Raw genomic sequence first — 22,538 nt, 5'->3', positions numbered from 1 at the left:
GATTCAAATGAGAATGTACAAGGCAAGGTTAGTAAGTTTGCAAAGACACTGAAATAGGCAGTATAGTGGGCAGTGAACAAAGTAAACTACACGGCAATCTTGATCTGCTGAGAACATGGGATGAGAAATGACAAGTGGAGTTTACTTAGGGTAAGTCTAGGATGTTGCTTTTTGCAAAGTCAAATTCAGGTTGGACATTCAGAGAACTGTAATGCAGTTACAGAACAGTGAAGCCTTGGAGAGCACATGCATGGCTTACTGAAGCTGGAGTGAACGTTTGACAGGGTGGTGAAGAAGGCTTTTGGTGCATTCACCTGCATAAATCAAGGCATTGAGTATAAAGGTTTGGAGATTACGGTGCAGTTGTTTAGGACACTACTGAAACAATACTTGGAGAATCATAAACATGAGATTTCGCAGATGCTGGAAACTTAGAGCAACATACACAAAGTATTGGACCTCAGCAGGTCAGGTAACATCTATGAAGGGAAATAAATTGCTGTAGCTTCGGGTCAAGACCCTTCATCTGGACTGGAAAGGAAGGAGGAAGAAGCCAGAACACAAATAATCAGAATCCAAATGTTGATACTCTGTCATTCATTGTCACTCCCCCTTGCTCGGTTTCCTTGCACATTGTCACATGCTCTCACTCATACCACTGTCCAGATCCACAAACTCTATCTATGCTGACCCGTCTCTGGTTTCCAACCCTGCTTCACTGAACATCCAACTCATGGTTCCCCATTCTGTTTTCAGAGTTTGGAGGAAAGTGGTGTATTCTAACAACCCAGCAGTGTGACGCACAGTCCTTTAGAAGCAGAGAAAATGACCCATAACATTGAAATGAGCAGAGAGTAATGTGGTTAACTACTAGTCTCATTCATCCCAATGCAGAGTTTAAAATTTATTGGTCACAGATCCAAAATATTAAACTCCAGTCCCATTAAAGGTGAACCATCAGCAGAAGAAACTCCTCCCATCCCCAGTGACCAGGGTGCAGAACTGGGTTTGATGAACAGCAGCAATAATTGCAGAGTTCAACACCAACAGTCACTTTTGAACTTGCCTTTGGATTCAGCAACTGTGAAGGTTAAATATCCAGCATGCATCTTATTTAAACTTTTTTACCAGTGTGAACTCCATAGTGCCTTACATGGCGGGGTGACTGAGTGAACCTCTTCCCACAGTCTGAGCAGGTGAATGGCATCTCCCCAGTGTCAACTGACTGGTGTACCATTACGTCAGATGATCGAATGAATCCCTTCCTACAAACGGAACAAGTTAACAGCCTCTCTGCAATGTGAACTGACTGGTGTGCCAGCAGGTCAGATGATTGAGTAAACCCCTTCTGACAGTCTAAGCAATTGAATGGCCAACCTGTAGTGTGAACTCGCCGATGTTTCTTCAGACTGGATGAGTGACTGAACCTTTTCCCACACTCTAAGCAGGTGAATGGCCTCTCCCCAGTGTGAACTCGCTGGTGCTCCTTTAGACGAGATGAATGAATGAATCTCTTCCCACAATCTGAGCAGGTAAACGGCCATTCGCCAGTGTGAATTGACTGGTGTGCCAGCAGGTGTGATGACCAAGTGAATCCCTTCCCACAGTCTGAGCAGGTGAATGGCCACTCCCCAGTGTGAAATGATTGGTGTGCCAGTAGGTCAGATGATCGAATGAATCCCTTCCCACAAACGGAACAGGTGAATGGCCTCTCCCCAGTGTGAACTTGCTGGTGTCTCTGTAAACTGGATGAATGTCTGAATCCTTTCTTACAGTCTGAGCAGATGAATGGCCTCTCCCCAGAGTGAATTCGCTGATGTACCTTCAGTTGAGATGGCTGCGTAAACCTCTTCCCACAGTCTGAGCAGATGAACGGTCTCTCCCCAGTGTGAATTCGCTGATGTACCTTTAGCTTAGATGGTTTAGCAAACCCTTTCCCACATTCTGAGCAGGTAAATGGTCTCTCCCCAGTGTAAACTGAGTGACTCATTGGTGTGTCTGAGTGGGCTGAGTGAGTAACCCTCTTCCCACACATAGAACAAGTGAATGGACTCTCACTGCTGTGAATTTTCTGACGTGCTTTCAAGCTAGATGACTGAGTAAATCCTGTCCCATACAGAGTGCAGATGAATGGGCACTCCCCACTGTGAACTCACTGGTTTGCCTGCAGGTTGGCTAAATGAGAAAATCCCTTCCCATGTGAGGGTATGAGATGTCAGACAACGTGAAATCCTTCAAACAATTGATGCAGTTGAAGAACTGATCTCCAGTGAACAAACGGCCTCAGCATCCCAGTTCCAGTGGTTTTCACTGAGTTACAACAGAATATTTAATTTCAGACACAAAACATGTTTTGAGCTGGGATGCGATACTTCTTCATCTCCAAGGATCAACAACTTTGTGTTACAAAGGAAATATCTGGTCACTCCTTAAATATCTGGACAGAGACAGTAAAACCGACATGTTGTTGTGTTTAGGATTCCTGTTCTTTGTCATTTGTCACCTGTAAAAAGATTTATAAAAGACAGCATTTCAGATGAGATCATTTTAATTTTCATAGTGAGCTCTGACATCAAACCATTGCAGTGAGGTTCAACCCATGTTGGAGAAACAACGTGATCTAACTCGGCACAGATCAGGCATCCAGACTGACTATCAAGTTCTCTGACGTTCTTCCTGTCTGCATCAGAACGGATCAGTTTGTCTCTCTCAATTAGTATTATTTCAAGTTCTGGTCATGTCCCACAGGGCTACAAAAAGCACACAACTGATTGTGGCCACTTTCTAATTATTCTGACACCTCCCCCTTCAGGTGATTGATGGTGGTGACCCCAACGATGGCACTGCCAATGAATATGAATGGGAGGGCAATAGTCTTTCTCATTGGAGTGTGGCGTATTTGTGATGTGAAAACTACAACTCACTTGTTACCCAGGACAAAAGTGTTTGATATCATTATATATCCAGAGGGAATGGTACAAAAAAGAGCAGTCATCGACAGAGTGATCTGAGGCAGAGTGGTAGGGCTTTGGCTCATTCGGGCTTCGGTGATAACGGGTTGAGGGGAGGTAAGTTACCTGTGAGGAATAGAAACAGGAAGTATGTCTGTGAGGCCGGTGTTCTGTACTGGTTGTCAGATGTGGGAAGTCCAGGAGACTCCCAGCCTCCTGGACGGCCACATCTGCACCAGGTGCGTCGAGCTGCAGCTCCTTAGGGACCATATTAGGGAACTGGAGATGCAGCTCGATGACCTTCATCTGGTCAGGGAGGGTGAGGAGGTGATAGAGAGGAGCTATAGGCAGGTAGTCACACCAGGGCCTCGGGAGACAGGTAAGTGGGTCACAGTCAGGCGAGGGAAGGGCAAGAGTCAGATACTAGAGAGTACCGCGTGGGTGTCCCTTAACATTAAGTACTCCTGTTTGAGTACTGTTGGGCAGGATGGCTTACCTGCGGGAAGCAACAGTGGCTGCACCTCTGGCACAGAGTCTGGCCCTGTGGCTCATAAGGGTAGGGAAAGGAAGAGGATGGCAGCAGTAATAGGGGACTCTACGGTTAGGGGGTCAGACAGGCGATTCTGTGGATACAGGAAAGAAACACGAATGGTAGCTTGCCTTCCAGGTGCCAGGGTCCGGGATGTTTCTGATTGCGTACACAATATCCTGAAGTGGGAAGGTGAACAGCCACAGGTCGTGGTACATATTGGTACCAACGACATAGGTAGGAAAAGGGAGGAGGTCCTGAAAACAGACTACAGGGAGTTTGGAAGGAAGCTGAGAAGCAGGACCTCAAAGGTAGTAATATCGAGATTACTGCCTGTGCCATGCGACAGTGAGTATAGGAAAAGAGTGTGGTGGAGGATAAATGCATGGCTGAGGGATTGGAGCAAGGGGTAGGGATTCAGATTTCTGGATCATTGGGACCTCTTTTGGGCCAAGTGCGACCTGTACAAAAAGGACGGGCTGCACTTGAATCCAAGGAGGATCAATATACTGGCAGCGAGGTTTGCTAAGGCTACTGGGGAGAGTTTAAACTAGAATAGCTGGGGGGGGTGGAAACCGAACTGAAGAGACGGAGGAAGGGGCGGTTGGCTCACAAATAGAGAAAGTTTGGAGACAGTGTGAGAGGGTGGATAGGCAGGTGATAGAGAAGGAATACGTTCAGACTGATGGCTTGAGATATGTCTATTTTAATGCAATAAGCATCACGAACACAGCAGATGAGTTTACAGCATGGATCAGTACTTGGAGCTATGATGTTATGGCCATTACAGACTTGAATGGCTCAGGGGCTGGAATGGTTACCTCAAGTGCCAGGCTTTAGATGTTTCAGAGAGGACAGGGAGGGAGGCAAAAGAGGTGGGGGCAGGGCACTGCTGATCAGAGATAGTGTCACGGCTTCAGAAAAGGAGAAAGACATGGAGGGATTGTCTACTGAGTCTCTGTTAGAAACAGCAGCAGGTCAATAACTCTTATTGGTTGTTTTTTATAGAGCACCCAATAGTAACAGGGACATCGAGGAGCAGATAGGGAGACAGATTCTGGAAAGGTGTAATAATAACAGGGTTGTCATGGTGGGAGATTTTAATTTCCCAAATATTGATTGGCATCTCCTGGAAGCAAGGGATTTAGATGTGATGGAGTTTGTTACGTTTGTTCAGGAAGGTTTCCTGACACAACATGTAGATAAGCCTGCAAGAGGAGAGGCTGTACTTGATCTGGCATTGGGAAATGAACCTGGTCAGGTGTCCAGATCTCTCTGTGGGAAAGCATTTTGGAGATAGTGATCACAATTCTATCTCCTTTACTATAGCATTGGAGAGGGATAGGAACACACAAGTTAGGAAAGCGTTTAATTCAGAATCAGAATCAGGTTTATTATCACCGGCATGAAACGTGAAATTTGTTAACTTAGCAGCAGCAGTTCAATGCAATACATAATTTAGCAGAGAGAAAAAAAAATAAAATAAAGTATAATAATAAACGAACAAGAAAATCAATTACATATATTGAATACATTATCTAAAAATGTGCAAAAACAGAAATAATGTATATTAAAAAAAGTGAGGTACAGTAGTGTCCAAAGCTTCAAAGTCCATTTAGGAATTGTACGGCAGAGGGGAAGAAGCTGTTCTTGAATCGCTGAGTGTGCGCCTTCAGGCTTCTGTACCTCCTACCTGATGGTAACAGTGAGAAAAGGGCATGCCCTGGGTGCTGGAGGTCTTCAATAATGGATGCTGCCTTTCTGAGACACCGCTCCTCAAAGATGTCCTGGGTACTTTGTAGGCTAGTACCCCATCAGGCAGAATCTTGGAATCATAAATTGGGAACAGATATTCTCAGGGAAATGTACGGCAGAAATGTGGCAAATGTTCAGGGGATATTTGAGTGGCATTCTGCATAGGTACGTTCCAATGAAACAGGGAAAGTATGGTAGGGTACAGGAACCTTGGTGTACAAAAGATGTTGAAAATCTAGTCAAGAAGAAAAGAAAAGCTTACAAAAGATTCAAAAAACTGGGTAATGATAGAGATCTAGAAGATTATAAGGCTAGCAGGAAGGAGCTTAAGAATGAAATGAGGAGAACCATAAGGGGTCATGAGAAGGCCTTGGTGAGCAGGATTAAAGGCACCCCAAGGCATTCTACAAGTATGTGAAGAGCAAGAGGATAAGACATGAGAGAATAGGACCAATCAAGTGTGACAGTGGAAAAGTGTGTATAGAACTGGAGGAGATAGCAGAGATACTTAATGAATACTTTGCTTCGGTATTCACTACAGAAAAGGATTTGGTGATTGTAGGGTTGACTTACAGAAGATTGAAAAGCTTGACCATATAGACATTAAGAAAGAGGATGTGCTGGAGCTTTTGGAAAGCATTAAGTTGGATAAGTCTCTGGGACCGGACGAAATGTAACCCAGGCTACTGTGGGAGGTGAGGGAGGAGATTGCTGAGCCTCTGGCAATGATCTTTGTATCATCAATGGGGACGGGAGAGGTTCTGGAGGATTGGAGGGTTGCAGATCTTGTTCCCCTATTCAAGAAAGGGGGTAGAGATAGCCCAGGAAATTATAGACCAGTGAGTCTTACTTCAGTGGTTGGTAAGTTGATGGAAAAGATCTTGACAGGCAGGATTTATGAATATTTGGAGAGGCATAATATGATTAGGAACAGTCAGCATGGCTTTGTCAAAGGCAGGTCGTGCCTTATGAGCCTGATTGAATTTATTGAGGATGTGACTAAACATATTGATGAAGATAGAGCAGTAGATGTAGTGTCTACACCCTCCTGCTGAAACTCCAAGCCAGGTGGGCTGGACATGTGGTCAGAATGCTAGACAGCCGATTGCCTAAGCAGCTGCTGTAGGGAGAACTGTGTAAGGGCAAGCGCTCAGTTGGGGGGGGGGGCAGAATAAACGTTACAAAGACTGCCTGAAAGCGTCCCTCAAAGGCCTGGGTGTCGACATCAACACGTGGGAGACGCTTGCCCTCGACTGTCTAGCTTGGCGCAGCAAGATCACCACAGGAGCCCGTGCAGCTGAAGTCAGGCGCATCATCGAGGCGCAACGAAAGCGTGCTGTGCGCAAGGCCCGAGCAGCATCCACTGCCACGACAGCACCCACCCACTTGTGTCCCACATGTGGGCGAGCCTTCAGGGCCCGGATTGGCCTCATCAGTCACCTCCGGACCCACAGCCACCAATCTCCCATTTGACTTTGAAGCCATGGTCATCTTCGACTACGAAGGACGAACAACAACAGATGTAGTGTATATGGATTTCAACAAAGCATTTGATACGGTACCCCATGCAAGGCTTATTGAGAAAGTAAGAAGGCATGGGATCTATGGGGACCTTGCTTTGTGGATCCAGAACTGGCTTGCCCACAGAAGGCAAAGAGTGGTTGTAGACGGGTCATATTCTGCATGGAGGTCAGTGATCAATGCTGTGCCTCAGGGATCTGTTCTGGGACCCCTTTGTGATTTTTATAAATGACCTGGATGAGGAAGTGGAGAGATAGGTTAGTAAATTTGCTGTTGACACAAAGGTTGGGGATGTTGTGGATAGTGTGGAGGGCTCTCAGAGGTTACAGTGGGACATTGAGAGGATGCAAAACTAGACTGAAAAATGGCAGATGGGGTTCAACCCAGATAAGTGTGAGGTGGTTCATTTTGGAAGATCCATTCGTTCCCATTTCCCCAAGCATGCCCTATGCCTCAGCCCAGAGCCCCGTTCCTACCTGCTGCCAATTCTCCAGAGCTCTTTGTCCACAGAAAGCATGCGCAATTTTCTGAAGCTGTCTGCCACCCATCCGCATGCGCGTTTGATCGCCTGGTCACAGACGGTGAATTCTGGGACAAACACAAGACAGTATGTAGATGCTGGAAATCTAAAGCACTCACAGAAAATGCTGGAGGAATTCAGCAGCTCAGGTAGCATCTATGGAAAAGAATAAACAGTCGACGTTTCAGACCGAGACCCTTCTTCAGCACTGAGAGGGAAGGGGGAAGATGTCAGAATAAAAAGGTAGGGGGAGGGGAATCAGGCTAACTGGAAGGTGATAGGTGAAGCCAGGTGGTCACGGGCTGGAGAAGAAAGAATCTGATAGGAGAGGAGGGTGCAAAAAGGAAAGAGGGAAGGAGGAGGGGACCTGGGGGAAGTAACAGGCAGGGGGGAAGTAAAAACTCAGAGTGGGGAAAAGTGGAAGAGGGGAATTTGTTTACTGGAAGGAGAAATCAATATTTACGCCATCAGGTTGGATGGTACCCAGACAGAATATAAGGTGTTGTTCCTCTACCGAGGGCGGCCTCATCTTGACAGAAGAGGAGGCCATGGATCGACAAATTGAAATGGGAATGAAATGCCACCAGTGCAATAGAGTTTGGAATTAAAATATTTGACCACCGGAAGTCCCACTTGTGGAGGATGGTGTGAAGGTCCTTGTCAAAGCAGTCCCATAATTGATGAGGCCACCCTCAGGGTGGAGGAGCAACACCTTCTGGGCACCTTCCAACATGAACTTAACCATAGTACATCAGCCTCATATACAGCTCCAAGGAAAGCTCTCTCTTCGTCTGAATCATGATGTTCTTTGACCTCCTGAAGAACTGTTTTTGAGTGACGCTGGCTTTCATAATGACAAACTCTATTGCACTGGTGACATTTCACTTTGTTTGCTGGACAGGGCTCTTTCACATGGAATGGAGACTTGCTGCATCTGGATACATTACCTGTTGTTTGTTTTGTTTGAGCTGAGCTCTACTATCGCCTCTTTCTGAGCTGCTCTCGGGGTGATGTCAACAAAGACCCTTCAGTGATGTCAGATCCAGCCCTTGGACCTGGCTGAAGATGGTGCCCATTGTTCAACTGCAGACCAGGAAATTTGCTGCCATTAATACCCAGGCAGTGTCTCAATCCAGCTGAATCTGGAAGGGTCAATGGTCTTGTAGTAAATTGGTGTGTGTCATGAGTGTTAGTGATTTGGAGGAGAAAGTAGGTCAAACAATTAGTGAGATTGTGGATGACACCAAGACTGGTGTGTGGTGAAAGTTACAGTTGTCTAAGATGGGATGGAGACGGGCTGTGAAAGTGGGCCAAAGGATGGCAGGTGGAACTTAACAGGACAAGTACGATGTGATAGATCTTGGGAAGCTAAACCAGAGCTGAACATTCAGAGTGAATGACAAAGCCCAGGGAGAGTTGTAAAACAGAGAGACCGAGGGGTACAAGTACAGAGTTCCCTGAAAATGGTAACATGTAGACAGGGTAGTGAAGAAGGAGTGGATGGGTGTAAATCTGTGACTCTAAGTGCCAATGGTCCTGTCATTGTAAGCCAGTGAATTTACTTCTTCTTTCTTCTGTCAGATGGACAAGAGTGCCGAAAACGTGCCATCTGGGTGAGTGCAGGGAAATGCAGGCTTTCATTGTATGAGGCAATGATGAAGCAGAGAGTGACCAGTCAACAATACAAGCCCACGACAGCAGATGTATTGTAAACAACAAATGGGTGCAGCAATTAATTGACACTATTAAGGCCCATTACGTCACAGCCCATAATATGGGAGAGAAGGAACACCAGAGTAAAGCTCATCTTGATGTGCAAACAAAACCTAGGGAGTTGGAAATGAGATAGAAGGTTCTGATCTCAGTAGATCAGCTGGGCCCTTATACACCTCTGAGATCTGTAGGGCCAGTGCCAGTCTATCAGTCTATCAAAAACAAACTGTTCCAAATAAGTTGGGTTGGTATCATATTAACCAACTTAAACCCCTTGGAGATAGTCAATGTTCTTTAGTAGCTGAGGTCCATAAGGCACATTGTCAGTGGGATGCTCTGGATGGAGATGATGATACTCTTAAGATTTACCTTTCAGGTAATCAACCATGATGAGGATGAAGGAGCAGTTGACCCCTCAGTAAGTTGGGCAACTGAAGCTTAAGAGTAGTTCACTTCACACTCAGCATCAAGAAGGGAGGGTTAAGACAAGGCGATCCTTGCAATCACTTCAGCCAAGCCAGAAACAATGGAAGAGAGCAACAGATACATTCGTCACCAGATGTTGTGAAAATAAAGCATAGGTTACAGACCCTGGATTTGGAGGAGCTTAGGAGGGTTAATGGTGCCTAACGGTGACTCCTTTGCTTGCATCTTAGGAAACAGCTCTATTTCCACCGTTATTATCTTTATTTTTCCTTTTCAGGGTTCTTTTGAAGGCCTTGACCTGGAGTTACATGCAGGCTTCAGTTCTTTGCAGGAATGGGACCCATTCTTGGGGTTCCACGACTGACCGTTATTTGACATGCCCAGGGTTTCGCCTGAGAGTTTCACTCGTGTTTGAAAGCCCAAGATCTCAGGCCTCTGGAGACGGGTGGATCGAGGGTTGGTGTCACGGCAGCAGACTTGTGTGTCATCGGGGAAGCCGGAACATCTTTCGCTGTGGACCCGAAGACCCAAGGTCTTTGCGATCGTCGGACACAGAGCTCAAAAAAAGCGACGAAACAGACTTTTAACATCGTAAACCAGCGGGTTGTTGTTATGTCTCCCGATCGCCGCGAAAATGGGGGGACACTTCCCTCTCCCTTATTAGGGAGAGAAAGAACCTGTGGTTTGTCGAATGTCAGATGAAATGCGAAGCCTTTGGGGTAACTTTGGTCTGTGCCTTTGCTATTGCTTAGCACATGCTTGGGCTCGGTGACAGTACCAATGTGCCTATTTTTGCTGGTGGGGGGGAAGGGGGGATCATTGCCTGCTGCCGCTTACACGCGGGGGGGAGCTGGGCGGGGGACTTTGGGGTTCTCACGTTTAACTGTCGTTCATCCTTTGGAGCACTTCTCTGTTTTCGTGGATGTTTGTGAAGAAAAAGCATTTCAGGATGTATATTGTATACATTTCTCTGACATTAAATTGGATCTTTGAACTTTCGATATCAGATAATTAGATAACTATGGAAACTGCTCATGCTGTTCTTCTTTCCAAGTATTTGGAAATGATTGGTGTTGGAATACTACTGATGAGTGGCCTCATAATGGTCGAAGGCTCTATAGAAGGTTACATGTTCCACAAAAAAGTGTATTATTTGCCAATTGTATATTCATCTGGACTGATGCCAGTGTAGTGGTAGTTAATAGTTTTATTCCTGTGCCACTCAGTTGGCCTCAATGAAGCATACTGTACAAGCAGGGTTATCAATAAAGATCTGTTGAGTACCCTGCATGCTGGTGTCCTGGTGTGCTCTGCACTATCCCTCAATAACAAACACAACATGGTGTCAGAAGTGGTTGATCGTCGATGAATTGGTGCTACAGCCAAACTGTTCTTGTTCGCATATATTTATGAAAAATATCCAGATATTTATCAACCCGAACTACCTATGCTAGTTTGCTAATTATATGCACCATGAGCAGAGACAGGGCCAGTGTTGTTAGGCAACACCTTCAAGCTACACCAAAAGTGGATACATTGTAATGATCTGTGGGCCACTAACCTGGGGAAAGTACACAGAGACACAGACACAGCAGAGAAGTCAGTCAAACACTCAAAGAGAGAAAAGAAGACTTTTGCAGTCCAAATACATAAACCAATAAATAAACAAACAAACAACAGGAAAAATGAAATAAATCCTTGCAGTTCCTACATCTATTTACCCAAGAAACCCGCTTCTCAAGACATTTGATTTCTCCAAATGAGGGGACCTGGAAGGATGCTTTTGTTCCTACCACAGCAACAGGTCCAGAGCAGATGCAATCTCATGGGCTCTTCACACAACCCTGAAACATCTGGACAGCAAAGATGCGTACATCAGGATGCTCTTTCTTGATAATAACTCAGCATTTAATACAATCATTCTCTCAAAACTAATCAGTAAACTTCAAGATCTGAGCTTCAATACCCTCTAGTACAACTGGATCCTAGATTTCCTCACTTGTAGACCCAGTCAATTTGGATTGGCAAAAACATCTCCTCTACAAGCTCTATCAGCATAGGTGTTTCACAGGGCTGTGTGCTTAGCCCCCTGCTCTACTCACTTTACACCAATGACTGTGGCTAAATGCAGCTCCAACACGATATTCAAGTCTGCTGATGGCATCCACTGCTATGGACTGTATAAGGAGCTAGGAAGGGAGTTGAGAAAAAGGACCGCAAAGGTAGTAATCTCGGGATTACTGCCTGTGCCACGCGACAGTGAGAGTAGGAATGCGATGAGGTGGAGGATAAATGCGTGGCTGAGGGATTGGAGCAGGGGGCAGGGATTCAAGTTTTTGGATCATTGGGACCTCTTTTGGCGCAGGTGTGACCTGTACAAAAAGGACAGGTTACACTTAAATCCTAGGGGGACCAATATCCTGGCAGGGAGATTAGCGGGGGCTACTGAGGTGACTTTAAACTAGAATGGTTGGGGGGTGGGAATCAAATTAAAGCGGCTAGGTGTGAGGAGGTTAGTTCACAACAGAGGGATGGGAACCAGTGCAGAGAGACAGAGGGGTGTAAAGTGAGCGTAGAAGCAAAAAGTACAAAGGGGAAAAGTAAAAGTGGCAGGCCGACAAATCCAGGGCAAGCATTAAAAAGGGCTAAGAGAGTTGTAAAAGAGCGCCTGAAGGCTTTATGTGTCAATGCAAGGAGCATTCGTAATAAGGTGGATGAATTGAAAGTGCAGATTGTTATTAATGATTATGATATAGTTGGGATCACAGAGACATGGCTCCAGGGTGACCAGGGATGGGAGCTCAACGTTCAGGGATATTCAATATTCAGGAGGGATAGACATGAAGGAAGGGGAGGTGGGGTGGCATTGCTGGTTAAAAAAGAGATTAACGCAATAGAAAGGAAGGACATAAGCCGGGAAGATGTGGAATCGATATGGGTAGAGCTGCGTAACACTAAGGGGCAGAAGACGCTGGTGGGAGTTGTGTACAGGCCACCTAACAGTAGTAGTGAGGTCGGAGATGGTATTAAACAGGAAATTAGAAATGTGTGCAATAAAGGAACAGCAGTTATAATGGGTGACTTCAATCTACATGTAGACTGGGTGAACCAAATTGGTAAAGGTGCTGAGGAAGAGGATTTCTTGGAATGTATGCGGGATGGTTTTTTGAACCAACATGTCGAGGAACCGACTAGAGAGCAGGCTATTCTGGACTGGGTTTTGAGCAATGAGGAAGGGTTAATTAGCGATCTTGTTGTGAGAGGCCCCTTGGGTAAGAGTGACCATAATATGGTGGAATTCTTCATTAACATGGAGAGTGACATAGTTAATTCAGAAACAAAGGTTCTGAACTTAAAGAGGGGTAACTTTGAAGGTATGAGACGTGAATTAGCTAAGATAGACTGGCAAATGACACTTCAAGGATTGACGGTGGATATGCAATGGCAGGCATTTAAAGGTTGCATGGATGAACTACAACAATTGTTCATCCCAGTTTGGCAAAAGAATAAATCAAGGAAGGTAGTGCACCCGTGGCTGACAAGAGAAATTAGGGATAGTATCAATTCCAAAGAAGTAGCATACAAATTAGCCAGAGAAAGTGGCTCACCTGAGGACTGGGAGAAATTCAGAGTTCAGCAGAGGAGGACAAAGGGCTTAATTAGGAAGGGGAAAAAAGATTATGAGAGAAAACTTGCAGAGAACATAAAAACGGACTGTAAAAGCTTTTATAGATATGTAAAAAGGAAAAGACTGATAAAGACAAATGTAGGTCCCCTGCAAACAGAAACAGGTGAATTGATTATGGGGAGCAAGGACATGGCAGACCAATTGAATAATTACTTTGGTTCTGTCTTCACTAAGGAGGACATAAATAATCTTCCAGAAATAGTAAGGGACAGAGGGTCCAGTGAGATGGAGGAACTGAGCGAAATACATGTTAGTAGGGAAGTGGTGTTAGGTAAATTGAAGGGATTGAAGGCAGATAAATCCCCGGGGCCAGATGGTCTGCATCCCAGAGTGCTTAAGGAAGTGGCCCAAGAAATAGTGGATGCATTAGTGATAATTTTTCAAAACTCGTTAGATTCTGGACTAGTTCCTGAGAGGATTGGAGGGTGGCTAATGTAACCCCACTTTTTAAAAAAGGAGGGAGAGAGAAACCGGGGAATTATAGGCCGGTTAGCCTAACGTCGGTGGTGGGGAAACTGCTGGAGTCAGTTATCAAGGATGTGATAACAGCACATTTGGAAAGCGGTGAAATGATCGGACAAAGTCAGCATGGATTTGTGAAAGGAAAATCATGTCTGACGAATCTCATAGAATTTTTTGAGGATGTAACTAGTAGAGTGGATAGGGGAGAACCAGTGGATGTGGTATATTTGGATTTTCAAAAGGCTTTTGACAAGGTCCCACATAGGAGATTAGTGTGCAAACTTAAAGCACACGGTATTGGGGGTAAGGTATTGGTGTGGGTGGAGAATTGGTTAGCAGACAGGAAGCAAAGAGTGGGAATAAACGGGACCTTTTCAGAATGGCAGGCGGTGACTAGTGGGGTACCGCAAGGCTCAGTGCTGGGACCCCAGTTGTTTACAATATATATTAATGACTTGGATGAGGGAATTAAATGCAGCATCTCCAAGTTTGCGGATGACACGAAGCTGGGTGGCAGTGTTAGCAGTGAGGAGGATGCTAAGAGGATGCAGGGTGACTTGGATAGGTTGGGTGAGTGGGCAAACTCATGGCAGATGCAATTTAATGTGGATAAATGTGAAGTTATCCACTTTGGTGGCAAAAATAGGAAAACAGATTATTATCTGAATGGTGGCCGATTAGGAAAAGGGGAGGTGCAACGAGACCTGGGTGTCATTATACACCAGTCATTGAAAGTGGGCATGCAGGTACAGCAGGCGGTGAAAAAGGCGAACGGTATGCTGGCATTTATAGCGAGAGGATTCGAGTACAGGAGCAGGGAGGTACTACTGCAGTTGTACAAGGCCTTGGTGAGACCACACCTGGAGTATTGTGTGCAGTTTTGGTCCCCTAATCTGAGGAAAGACATCTTTGCCATAGAGGGAGTACAAAGAAGGTTCACCAGATTGATTCCTGGGATGGCAGGTCTTTCATATGAAGAAAGACTGGATGAACTGGGCTTGTACTCGTTGGAATTTAGAAGATTGAGGGGGGATCTGATTGAAACGTATAAGATCCTAAAGGGATTGGACAGGCTAGATGCGGGAAGATTGTTCCCGATGTTGGGGAGGTCTAGAACGAGGGGTCACAGTTTGAGGATAGAGGGGAAGCCTTTTAGGACCGAGGTTAGGAAAAACTTCTTCACACAGAGAGTGGTGAATCTGTGGAATTCTCTGCCACAGCAAACTGTTGAGGCCAGTTCATTAGCTATGTTTAAAAGGAAGTTAGATATCGCCCTTGTGGCTACAGGGGTCAGGGGGTATGGAGGGAAGGCTGGGTTCTGAGTTGGATGATCAGCCATGATCATAATAAATGGCGGTGCAGGCTCGAAGGGCCGAATGGCCTACTCCTGCACCTATTTTCTATGTTTCTATGTTTCTTTTTTTAAATCTTTTTATTGAGTAAGTATACAAAAAAGGTAAGCCATATAAACATTAATACAATGTTAAAGTATAATAAAATTCCAAAAGATAACAATACCAAAAAGAAAATACTACAAACAATGTAATTTAAGCATAAGAAACCAAGATAACATAATAGTATACTAAATTTTATATATATCAATGGAAAAAAAGAAAAAAAACCCCCCAAAAAAAACCCACCGTGCAACTAACTAAAAGCAAAGCAAAGCAATGGGCTAACTTGAAACCAAACAGAGTTAAACTTAAAATCACGTCCTCAATCCCGACCTCCATTAAAACCTTATTTATTTAAGGTGCTTGAAATGTTTAATTTTAGCTTGAAATTTATATCCTGGATTAAACTGTTATATCACTCCCCTGTAGCCTCGGTTCGTACTAACTCTTTAAACTCACCTTTTTTTCCTCTCTTTCGTGGTACTCGACAAGGCTGTCCTCTTAGTCCCCTATTATTTGATATTGCATTAGAACCTCTTGCAATTGCTATTCGAGAATCTTCAAATATTACTGGGATAACTCGGGGATTAAAGTCCCATAAATTATCACTCTATGCTGATGATTTACTTTTATATATTTCTAATCCTGAGAGATCCATTCCTGCTGTTTTAGAGTTATTAGCACAATTTGGTCTTTTCTCAGGTTATAAATTAAATCTTAGTAAGAGTGAACTTTTTCCGATTAATAAACATCTTCCCTTATATTATAAATTTCCATTTAAATTGATTAATAATTACTTTTCATATCTTGGGATTAAAATTACTTGTAAACATAAAGATTTATTTAAGACTAACTTTTTACCATTAATAGACCATATTACTCAACTTTCATCTAAATGGTTTCCCTTATATTTAACTTTGATTGGTCGTATTAATGCAGTTAAGATGTTTTTTTTGCCAAAATTTTTATATGTGTTTCAGGCATTACCAATTTTCGTTCCTAAATCTTTTTTTGATAAAGTTGACTCTAAAATTTCTTCATTTATTTGGCAGAATAAGAATCCGAGACTGGGTAAAATACATTTACAGAAAGCTAAGAGAGATGGAGGTTTAGCATTACTTAACTTTAGATTTTATTATTGGGCAATTAATATTCGACATATGAAATTTTGGTTACTTGACCGGGACATACTATCTATTCCTAAATGGGTAGCATTGGAATTACAATCTGTTCAGGGTTATACACTTGGTTCTATTTTAGGTTCCTCTCTTCCTTTTGATTCGAAACGCCTTAAGCAGGTCTCTAACCCGATAGTTAAATATGCTTTGCGTATTTGGTTTCAATTCAGAAAATTTTTTGATCTTAATCAATTCGGGTTAGCGATTCCTATTTTAGGTAACATATTTTTTCCTCCCTCTTTTACGGATCGCGCTTTTCAAACTTGGAAGACTAAGGGTATTTTACGGTTTTTGGATTTATTTTTAGATGGTTCCCTTATGTCTTTTGAACAATTATCTAATAAATATAACTTATCAAGAATACATTTTTTTAGATATTTACAAGTTAGAAATTTCCTAAGTACTATACTTTCTTCCTTTCCAATGCTTCCTCCTATATATATTTTAGATTCGATAATTAACCTTAATCCATGTCAGAAAGGTGCATCGGCTATGATTTATAATATTATTATGAAACTTAGGAAAGCTCCATTTGTTTCTATGTTTCTATGTATCAAAGGTACAAAGGTGGTGACAAATCAGCATATTTTGGAGGGAGAGTGAAAACTTAGCTGAGTGGTGTCATAACAACAATCTCTCACTCAATGTCAGCAAGACCAAGCAGCTAACTGTAGATTTCAGGAGAGGGAAACAGAGGTCCATGAGTCAGTTCTCATCAGAGGATCAAAGATGGAGAGGGTCAGTAACTTTAAATTTCTGGGTAGCGCTATCTCAAAGGACCTGTCCTGGATCCATCATATAAATGTACAATCAGACCCCGCATAGACTGATTTATTAAAATACGGTTATTCAACTCTTTATTTAAATTTTTTTAAAATGACAAAAATCCATTCTAAGCAACGCTTAAAATTTCTCAAGAGCAGCTGCCATTGCAGTAAACATTCAATCAGCCAATGAGAGTGCTTCACATAAGCTCTGAGCCACTCACAGCCAATCATGGATTAGTTACGTTCTGCCTTTCCCACGTGTGTAAATGTTACTGCTCCCTCACCAATTTATTCAATTTTTTTTCACCCATAATGTCTGGAAAACGGCTAGCAACTTCCAGTGAGGGTAGCACATCTAACATGTCTAGGAAAAGCATTAGCATGGATGTGAAACAGCAAGTGATACGGCGTTTGGAAGTTGGTGAGTGTCAGGTTGATGTTGGCACCTCTTTGAAATTTGCTACATCGACGATCTGAACAATTATAAAAAATGCAAAGATAAAAGCTTCTGCAACTATCACCTCAAAGTTATCATCAATCAAGGTGACTCATTCAAGGAGCCATTTGCTGGAAAAAATGGAAAATAGACGAAATATATGGGTGGATGACCAAACACATCGAAAAATGCCCCTAAGCCAGCTGATGATAATGGAAACGGCAAGAAGCATCTTCAATCGTTTTCAAGAAGAAGATACGTCGGTAACATTCACAGCCAGCTGAAGTTGGTTTGATAGATTTAAAAGCTGCAGTAACCTCTATAGCATACGTATCTCTGATAAAGCGGTTCGTGCAGACAGCAAGGCAGCCCAGGATTTTCCTGTAACACTGAAGGCCATAATTGAAAAGGACGATTATCCTCCCGAGCTTGTCTTCAATGTGGATGAAACAGGCCTATTTTAGAAAAGAATGCCTTCTCATACTTTCATCTCCCAAGAAGAGAAACATGCATCTGGATTCAAGGCTGCAAAGAACCGGTTAACTCGCTTGCTAAAGGTGACTAAGTTAAAGCCTATGATTGTCTATCACTCTGAAACACCGTGAGCAATTAAAAACATTTTAAAATCGGGTCTATTAGTGATTTGGAAATTAAACAAGAAAGCCTGAGGACGATTTCCATTCCGAGTTCCTGATCTTTAGATTTAGATAGCTGGAGTTCGGCAGTGTCTGAGAGATCCTTCTGCTCTTATTTCCTGCCCCTGTGATTCCAAATACACATCTTCGACTGGCGGTGAAATGGCTGATAGTGTGAACCATGGCAGACTCATTACCCAGAAGGCCCAACGAACGAGACAGGCATCTACCTTACACACACACTCAACTAAGCGCATGCGCTTCAGAAATGGCGCCACCTCAGTACAGAAAGCTCCCGGGACCCGGGTACGAATTGTGGGGCTAAGAGACGGAAAGGACCGGGACTGTCTCGCTTACAGTAATTGTCCATCAGTCGTGGTTAGGATGCCGATTAAATCTTCCTCCGCAGCCCCGGTGCCGAGTCGGCCGCTGCGCGCATGCGCAATATCAGAAACTACCCGTGACCCTTACACATGCGCATTTGGTCGCCTAGTCGCGGCCGGCGTATTCTGAAATTTAAGAACCCAAGAAATATGAACGGGAGTAAGAGTAGATCATCTAGCCTGTCGAGCCTGTTCGTCATTCAATAAGATCATGGCTGATCTGGCCATGAACCTATCTTCATCTACCTGCCTTTTCCCCATAACCCCTAATTTCCCTACCAGCTACCATGCAAAAATCTATCCAATCTTGCCTTAAATATATTTACTGAGGTAGCCTCCACTGCTTCATTAGGCAAAGAATTCCACAGATTCACCACTCTGGGAAAAGCAATTCCTCCTCATCTACCATAAACGTGCCTGGGCATGGCGAAAAGCATTATCAGGGATGCATCTCACCCTAACCATGGACTTTTTACTCTCCTCCCATCCGGCAGGTGCTACAGGAGCCTCCGCTCCCGCATCAGCAGGCACAGGAAGAGCTAGCATTCCTTCCACGGGTCGACTGAGTTGTAGAGACATTAAGTAACCAACTCTCTTGCCTCAGGACCATTTTCATCCCATTCATCCTAGGGTCAGAGGGCTCACCCTTCCACCTCTAAATGTTTTCACATAGAACATAGAAATCTACAGCACATTACAGGGCTTTTGACCCACAATGTTGTGCTGACTGTGTAACCTACTCCAGAAACTGCCTAGAATTTCCCTAGCACATAGCCCATTTTTCTAAGCTCCATGTACCTATCTGAGGTTCTTAAAAGACCCTATTGTATCCATTTCCACCACCGCCGCTGGCAATGCATTTGACGCACCCACCACTGTGTGAAATTTGCCCCTGACATCCCCTCCGTACCTGTCTCCAAGCAACTTAAAACAATGCCCCCTTGTGTTAGCCATTTCAGCCCTGGGAAAAAGCCCCTGGCTATTCATACAATCAATGCCTCTCATCATCTTATACACCTCAAACAACAGGAATTCTGCAGTTGCTGGAAATTCAAGCAACACACATCAAAGTTGCTGGTGAACGCAGCAGGCCAGGCAGCATCTCTAGGAAGAGGTACAGTCGACGTTTCAGGCCGAGACCCTTCGCCATAAGCCTTCTTAACAACACTGTCAACCTGCGCAGCAGCTTTGAGTGTCCTGAGGCAGACCCCAAGATCTCTCAGATCCAACACACTACCAAGAGTCTTACTATTTATATTATATTCTATCTTCAAATTTGACCTACCAAAATGAACCACTTCACACTTATCTGGGATAATTCCATCTGCCACTTCTCTGTCCAGTTTTGCATCTTACTGATGTCCCGTTGTAACCTGACAACCCTCCAGACAACCCACAACACCCCCAACCTTTGTGTCATCAGCAAACTTACTAACCCATCATCCAGGTCATTTATAAAAATCACAAAGAGGGGGTCTCAGAACAGATCCCCGCGGAACATCACTGGTCACCGACCTCCATGCAGAATACAAACTATCTACAGACACCCTTTGCCTTCTGTGGGCAAGCCAATTCTGGATCCACAAAGCAAGGTCATCTTGGATCCCATGTCTCCTTACTTTCTGAAGGAGCCTTGCATGGGGAACCTTATCAACTGCCTTACTGAAATCCATACACACTACATCCACTGTCTTACTTTCATCAATGTGTTTTGTTACTTCCTCAAGGGCATGACCTGCCGTTGATAAAAACTATGCTGACAATCCCTAATCAGATTATGTCTCTCCAAATGCTCATAAATCCTGCCTCTCAGGATCTTCTCCAACAACTTGCTCACCACTGAAGTCAGACTCACTGGTCTATAATTTCCTGGGTTATCTCTACTCCCTTTCTTGAACAAGGGAACAACGTTTACAACCCTTGAACAAGGGAACAATATTTGCAACCCTAAAGGTGAACACCTGCAGAAGAAACTCCTCTCATGCCCAGTGACCAGGGTGCAGAACTGGGTTTGATGAAAAGCAGCAATAATTGCAGAGTTCGACACAAAAGTCAATTTTAAACATAACTCTTGATTCAGCAACTGTGATGGTTAAATATCCATCATGAAAATTATTTAAATTTTTTTGTCAGTGCTTTACACGTTGGGATGACCGAGTGAATCCCTTCCCACATTCAGAGCAGGTGAACGGCCTCTCCCCAGTGTGAACTCACTGATGTACCTTCAGTTGAAATGACTGACTGAATCCCTTCCCACTGTCTGAGCAGGTGAAAGGACACTCCCCATCGTGAACTGACTGGTACACCTCTAGTTTATATGATCAAGTGAATCCCTTCCTATAGTCTGAGCACATGAATGGCCTCTCTCCTGTGTGAATTCATTGGTGTGCCAGTAGGTAGGGTGACCGAATGAATCCCTTCTCACATTCTGACCAGGCTTATGGTCTCTGCCCAGTGAACTGACTGGTATGCCAGCAGGTCAGATGATCGATTGAATTTCTTCCCACATTCTGAGCAGGTGAATGGCCTCTCACCAGTGTGAACTTGCTGGTGTACCAGTAGGTAAGATGACCGAGTGAATCTCTTCCCACAGTCTGAGTAGGTGAATAGTCTCTCCCAGTGAGAACTGACTGGTGTACCCTCAGTTGAGGTGACTGACTGAATGGCTTCCCACTTAAGCAAGTGAATGGTTTCTCTCCTGTATGAATTCATTAGTTGCCTGTAGGTTGGATGATTGAGTGAATCCCTTCCCAAGGTGAACTGACTGACGTTTCCAGAGGTTGGATGGGTGAGTGAATCCCTTCCCACACACTGAACAAATGAAGGGCCTCTCTCCAGTGTGAACACTGGTGTGCGTGTAGGTGAGATGATTGAGTGAAACCCTTCCCAGAGTCTGAGAAGGTTAACGGCATCCCCCCACCCCCACTGACCTGCAGTGTGAACTGACTGGTGGGTCAATCGGTCAGATGACCAAATGAATCCCTTCCCACAGTCTGGGCAGCTGAATGGCCTTTCCCCACTATGAACTTGCTGGTGTGCCTGTAAGTAGGATGACTGAGTGAATCACTTCCCATAGTCCGAGCAAATGAACAGCCTCTCCCCAGTGTGAATTCTTTCATGTGTCAGCAAATCAGATGACTGAGTGAACCACTTAGCGCACCCAGAAAGGTTGAAGTCTCTCTCCCTTGTGAATTCATTGTTGGTAGCAGGTGGGCCAAGAGAGCGAATCTCTTCCTGTATATGGAGCAAGTGGACGGCTTCTTACTGCTGTGAATTTTCTGACGTATCTTCAGGCTAGATGACTTAGATCTAGCCCCATGCACAGAGCAGGTGAATTAGCGAAGTAGAAAGCTGAGAAGCAGTACTTCCAGGGTAGTAATTTCTGGAGTGTGCCTGTGCCACACACCAGTGAGGGTAGAAACAGGATGATTTGGCAGATAAATGTGTGGCTGAGGAGCTGGTGCAGGAGGTAGGGCTTCAGGTTCTTGGATCATTGGGATCTCTTATGGGGGAGGTATGACCTGTTCAAAAGTGACGGGTTGCACCTGAACCCGAGGGGCACCGATGTTCTCGTGGGCAGGTTTGTTAGAGCTGTTGGGGAAGGTTTAAACTAATTTGGCAGGGCGGTGGGAACTGGAGTGAAGGAACTCAGGATAGGACTGGTGGTAAAAAAGTAAAGATAGTGAGCAGACAGACTGTCAGGAAGGGCGGGCAGGTGGTGGGACTTAGTTGCAGCCAACAGGCTGAGTATCAGAATATTAGGGATGCATAATCAGAAAGGATAGCAAATATGGTACTCAAGGTGTTTTATCTAAATGTGCATAGTATAAGAAATAAGGTGGATGATCTTGTTGCACTGTTACAGATTGTCAGCTATGATGTTGTGGCCATGACTGAATCATAGCTAAAGGATGATTGTGGTTGGGAGCTGAATGTCATAGGTTACACATTGTATCGGAGGGATGGGAAGGTAGGCAGAGGGGATGGAGTGGCTCTACAGGTAAAGAATGGCATTAAATCAGTAGAAAAATGTGACATAGGATCAGAAGATGTTGAATCCTTGTGGGTTGAGTTAAGAAACTGCAAGGGTAACTGGAAGAAACTAATGTGGGTTTTTAAGAGACTCCTGGACAGGTACATGGAATAGGTTTTCTATGTTTCTAAGAAACTGCAAGGGTAA

At 44.3% G+C, this 22,538-nt stretch overlaps 2 protein-coding genes across 2 annotated transcripts in view; both read right to left on the bottom strand.

Annotated features, from left to right (window-relative positions):
• The window catches only part of LOC134341244 (zinc finger protein 229-like), a 63,495-nt gene that overhangs the window by 2,213 nt on the left and 38,744 nt on the right, over positions 1-22,538 (bottom strand). The window lies entirely within an intron of this gene.
• LOC134341246 (gastrula zinc finger protein XlCGF8.2DB-like) lies at positions 17-18,500 on the bottom strand. Its single transcript, XM_063039103.1, has 3 exons — positions 18,333-18,500; positions 7,233-7,344; positions 17-2,503 (listed from the first exon to the last, which is right to left on the bottom strand). The coding sequence occupies exon 3, from the start codon at positions 2,033-2,035 to the stop codon at positions 1,115-1,117; it is 921 nt and encodes a 306-aa protein (XP_062895173.1). The 5' UTR covers positions 2,036-2,503; positions 7,233-7,344; positions 18,333-18,500; the 3' UTR covers positions 17-1,114.

Source organism: Mobula hypostoma (assembly GCF_963921235.1).
Source record: "Mobula hypostoma chromosome 10 unlocalized genomic scaffold, sMobHyp1.1 SUPER_10_unloc_2, whole genome shotgun sequence".
NCBI lineage: Eukaryota > Metazoa > Chordata > Chondrichthyes > Myliobatiformes > Myliobatidae > Mobula > Mobula hypostoma.
The sequence above is the reverse complement of the archived record's forward strand: the minus strand, read 5'-3'. Positions and strand labels throughout refer to the sequence as shown.

What these genes read in the sequence shown, in the direction of transcription:
- LOC134341246 (XM_063039103.1), bottom strand. Translation starts at nt 2,035, where the DNA reads ATGTGTGGGAAGAGGGTTACTCACTCAGCCCACTCAGACACACCAATG.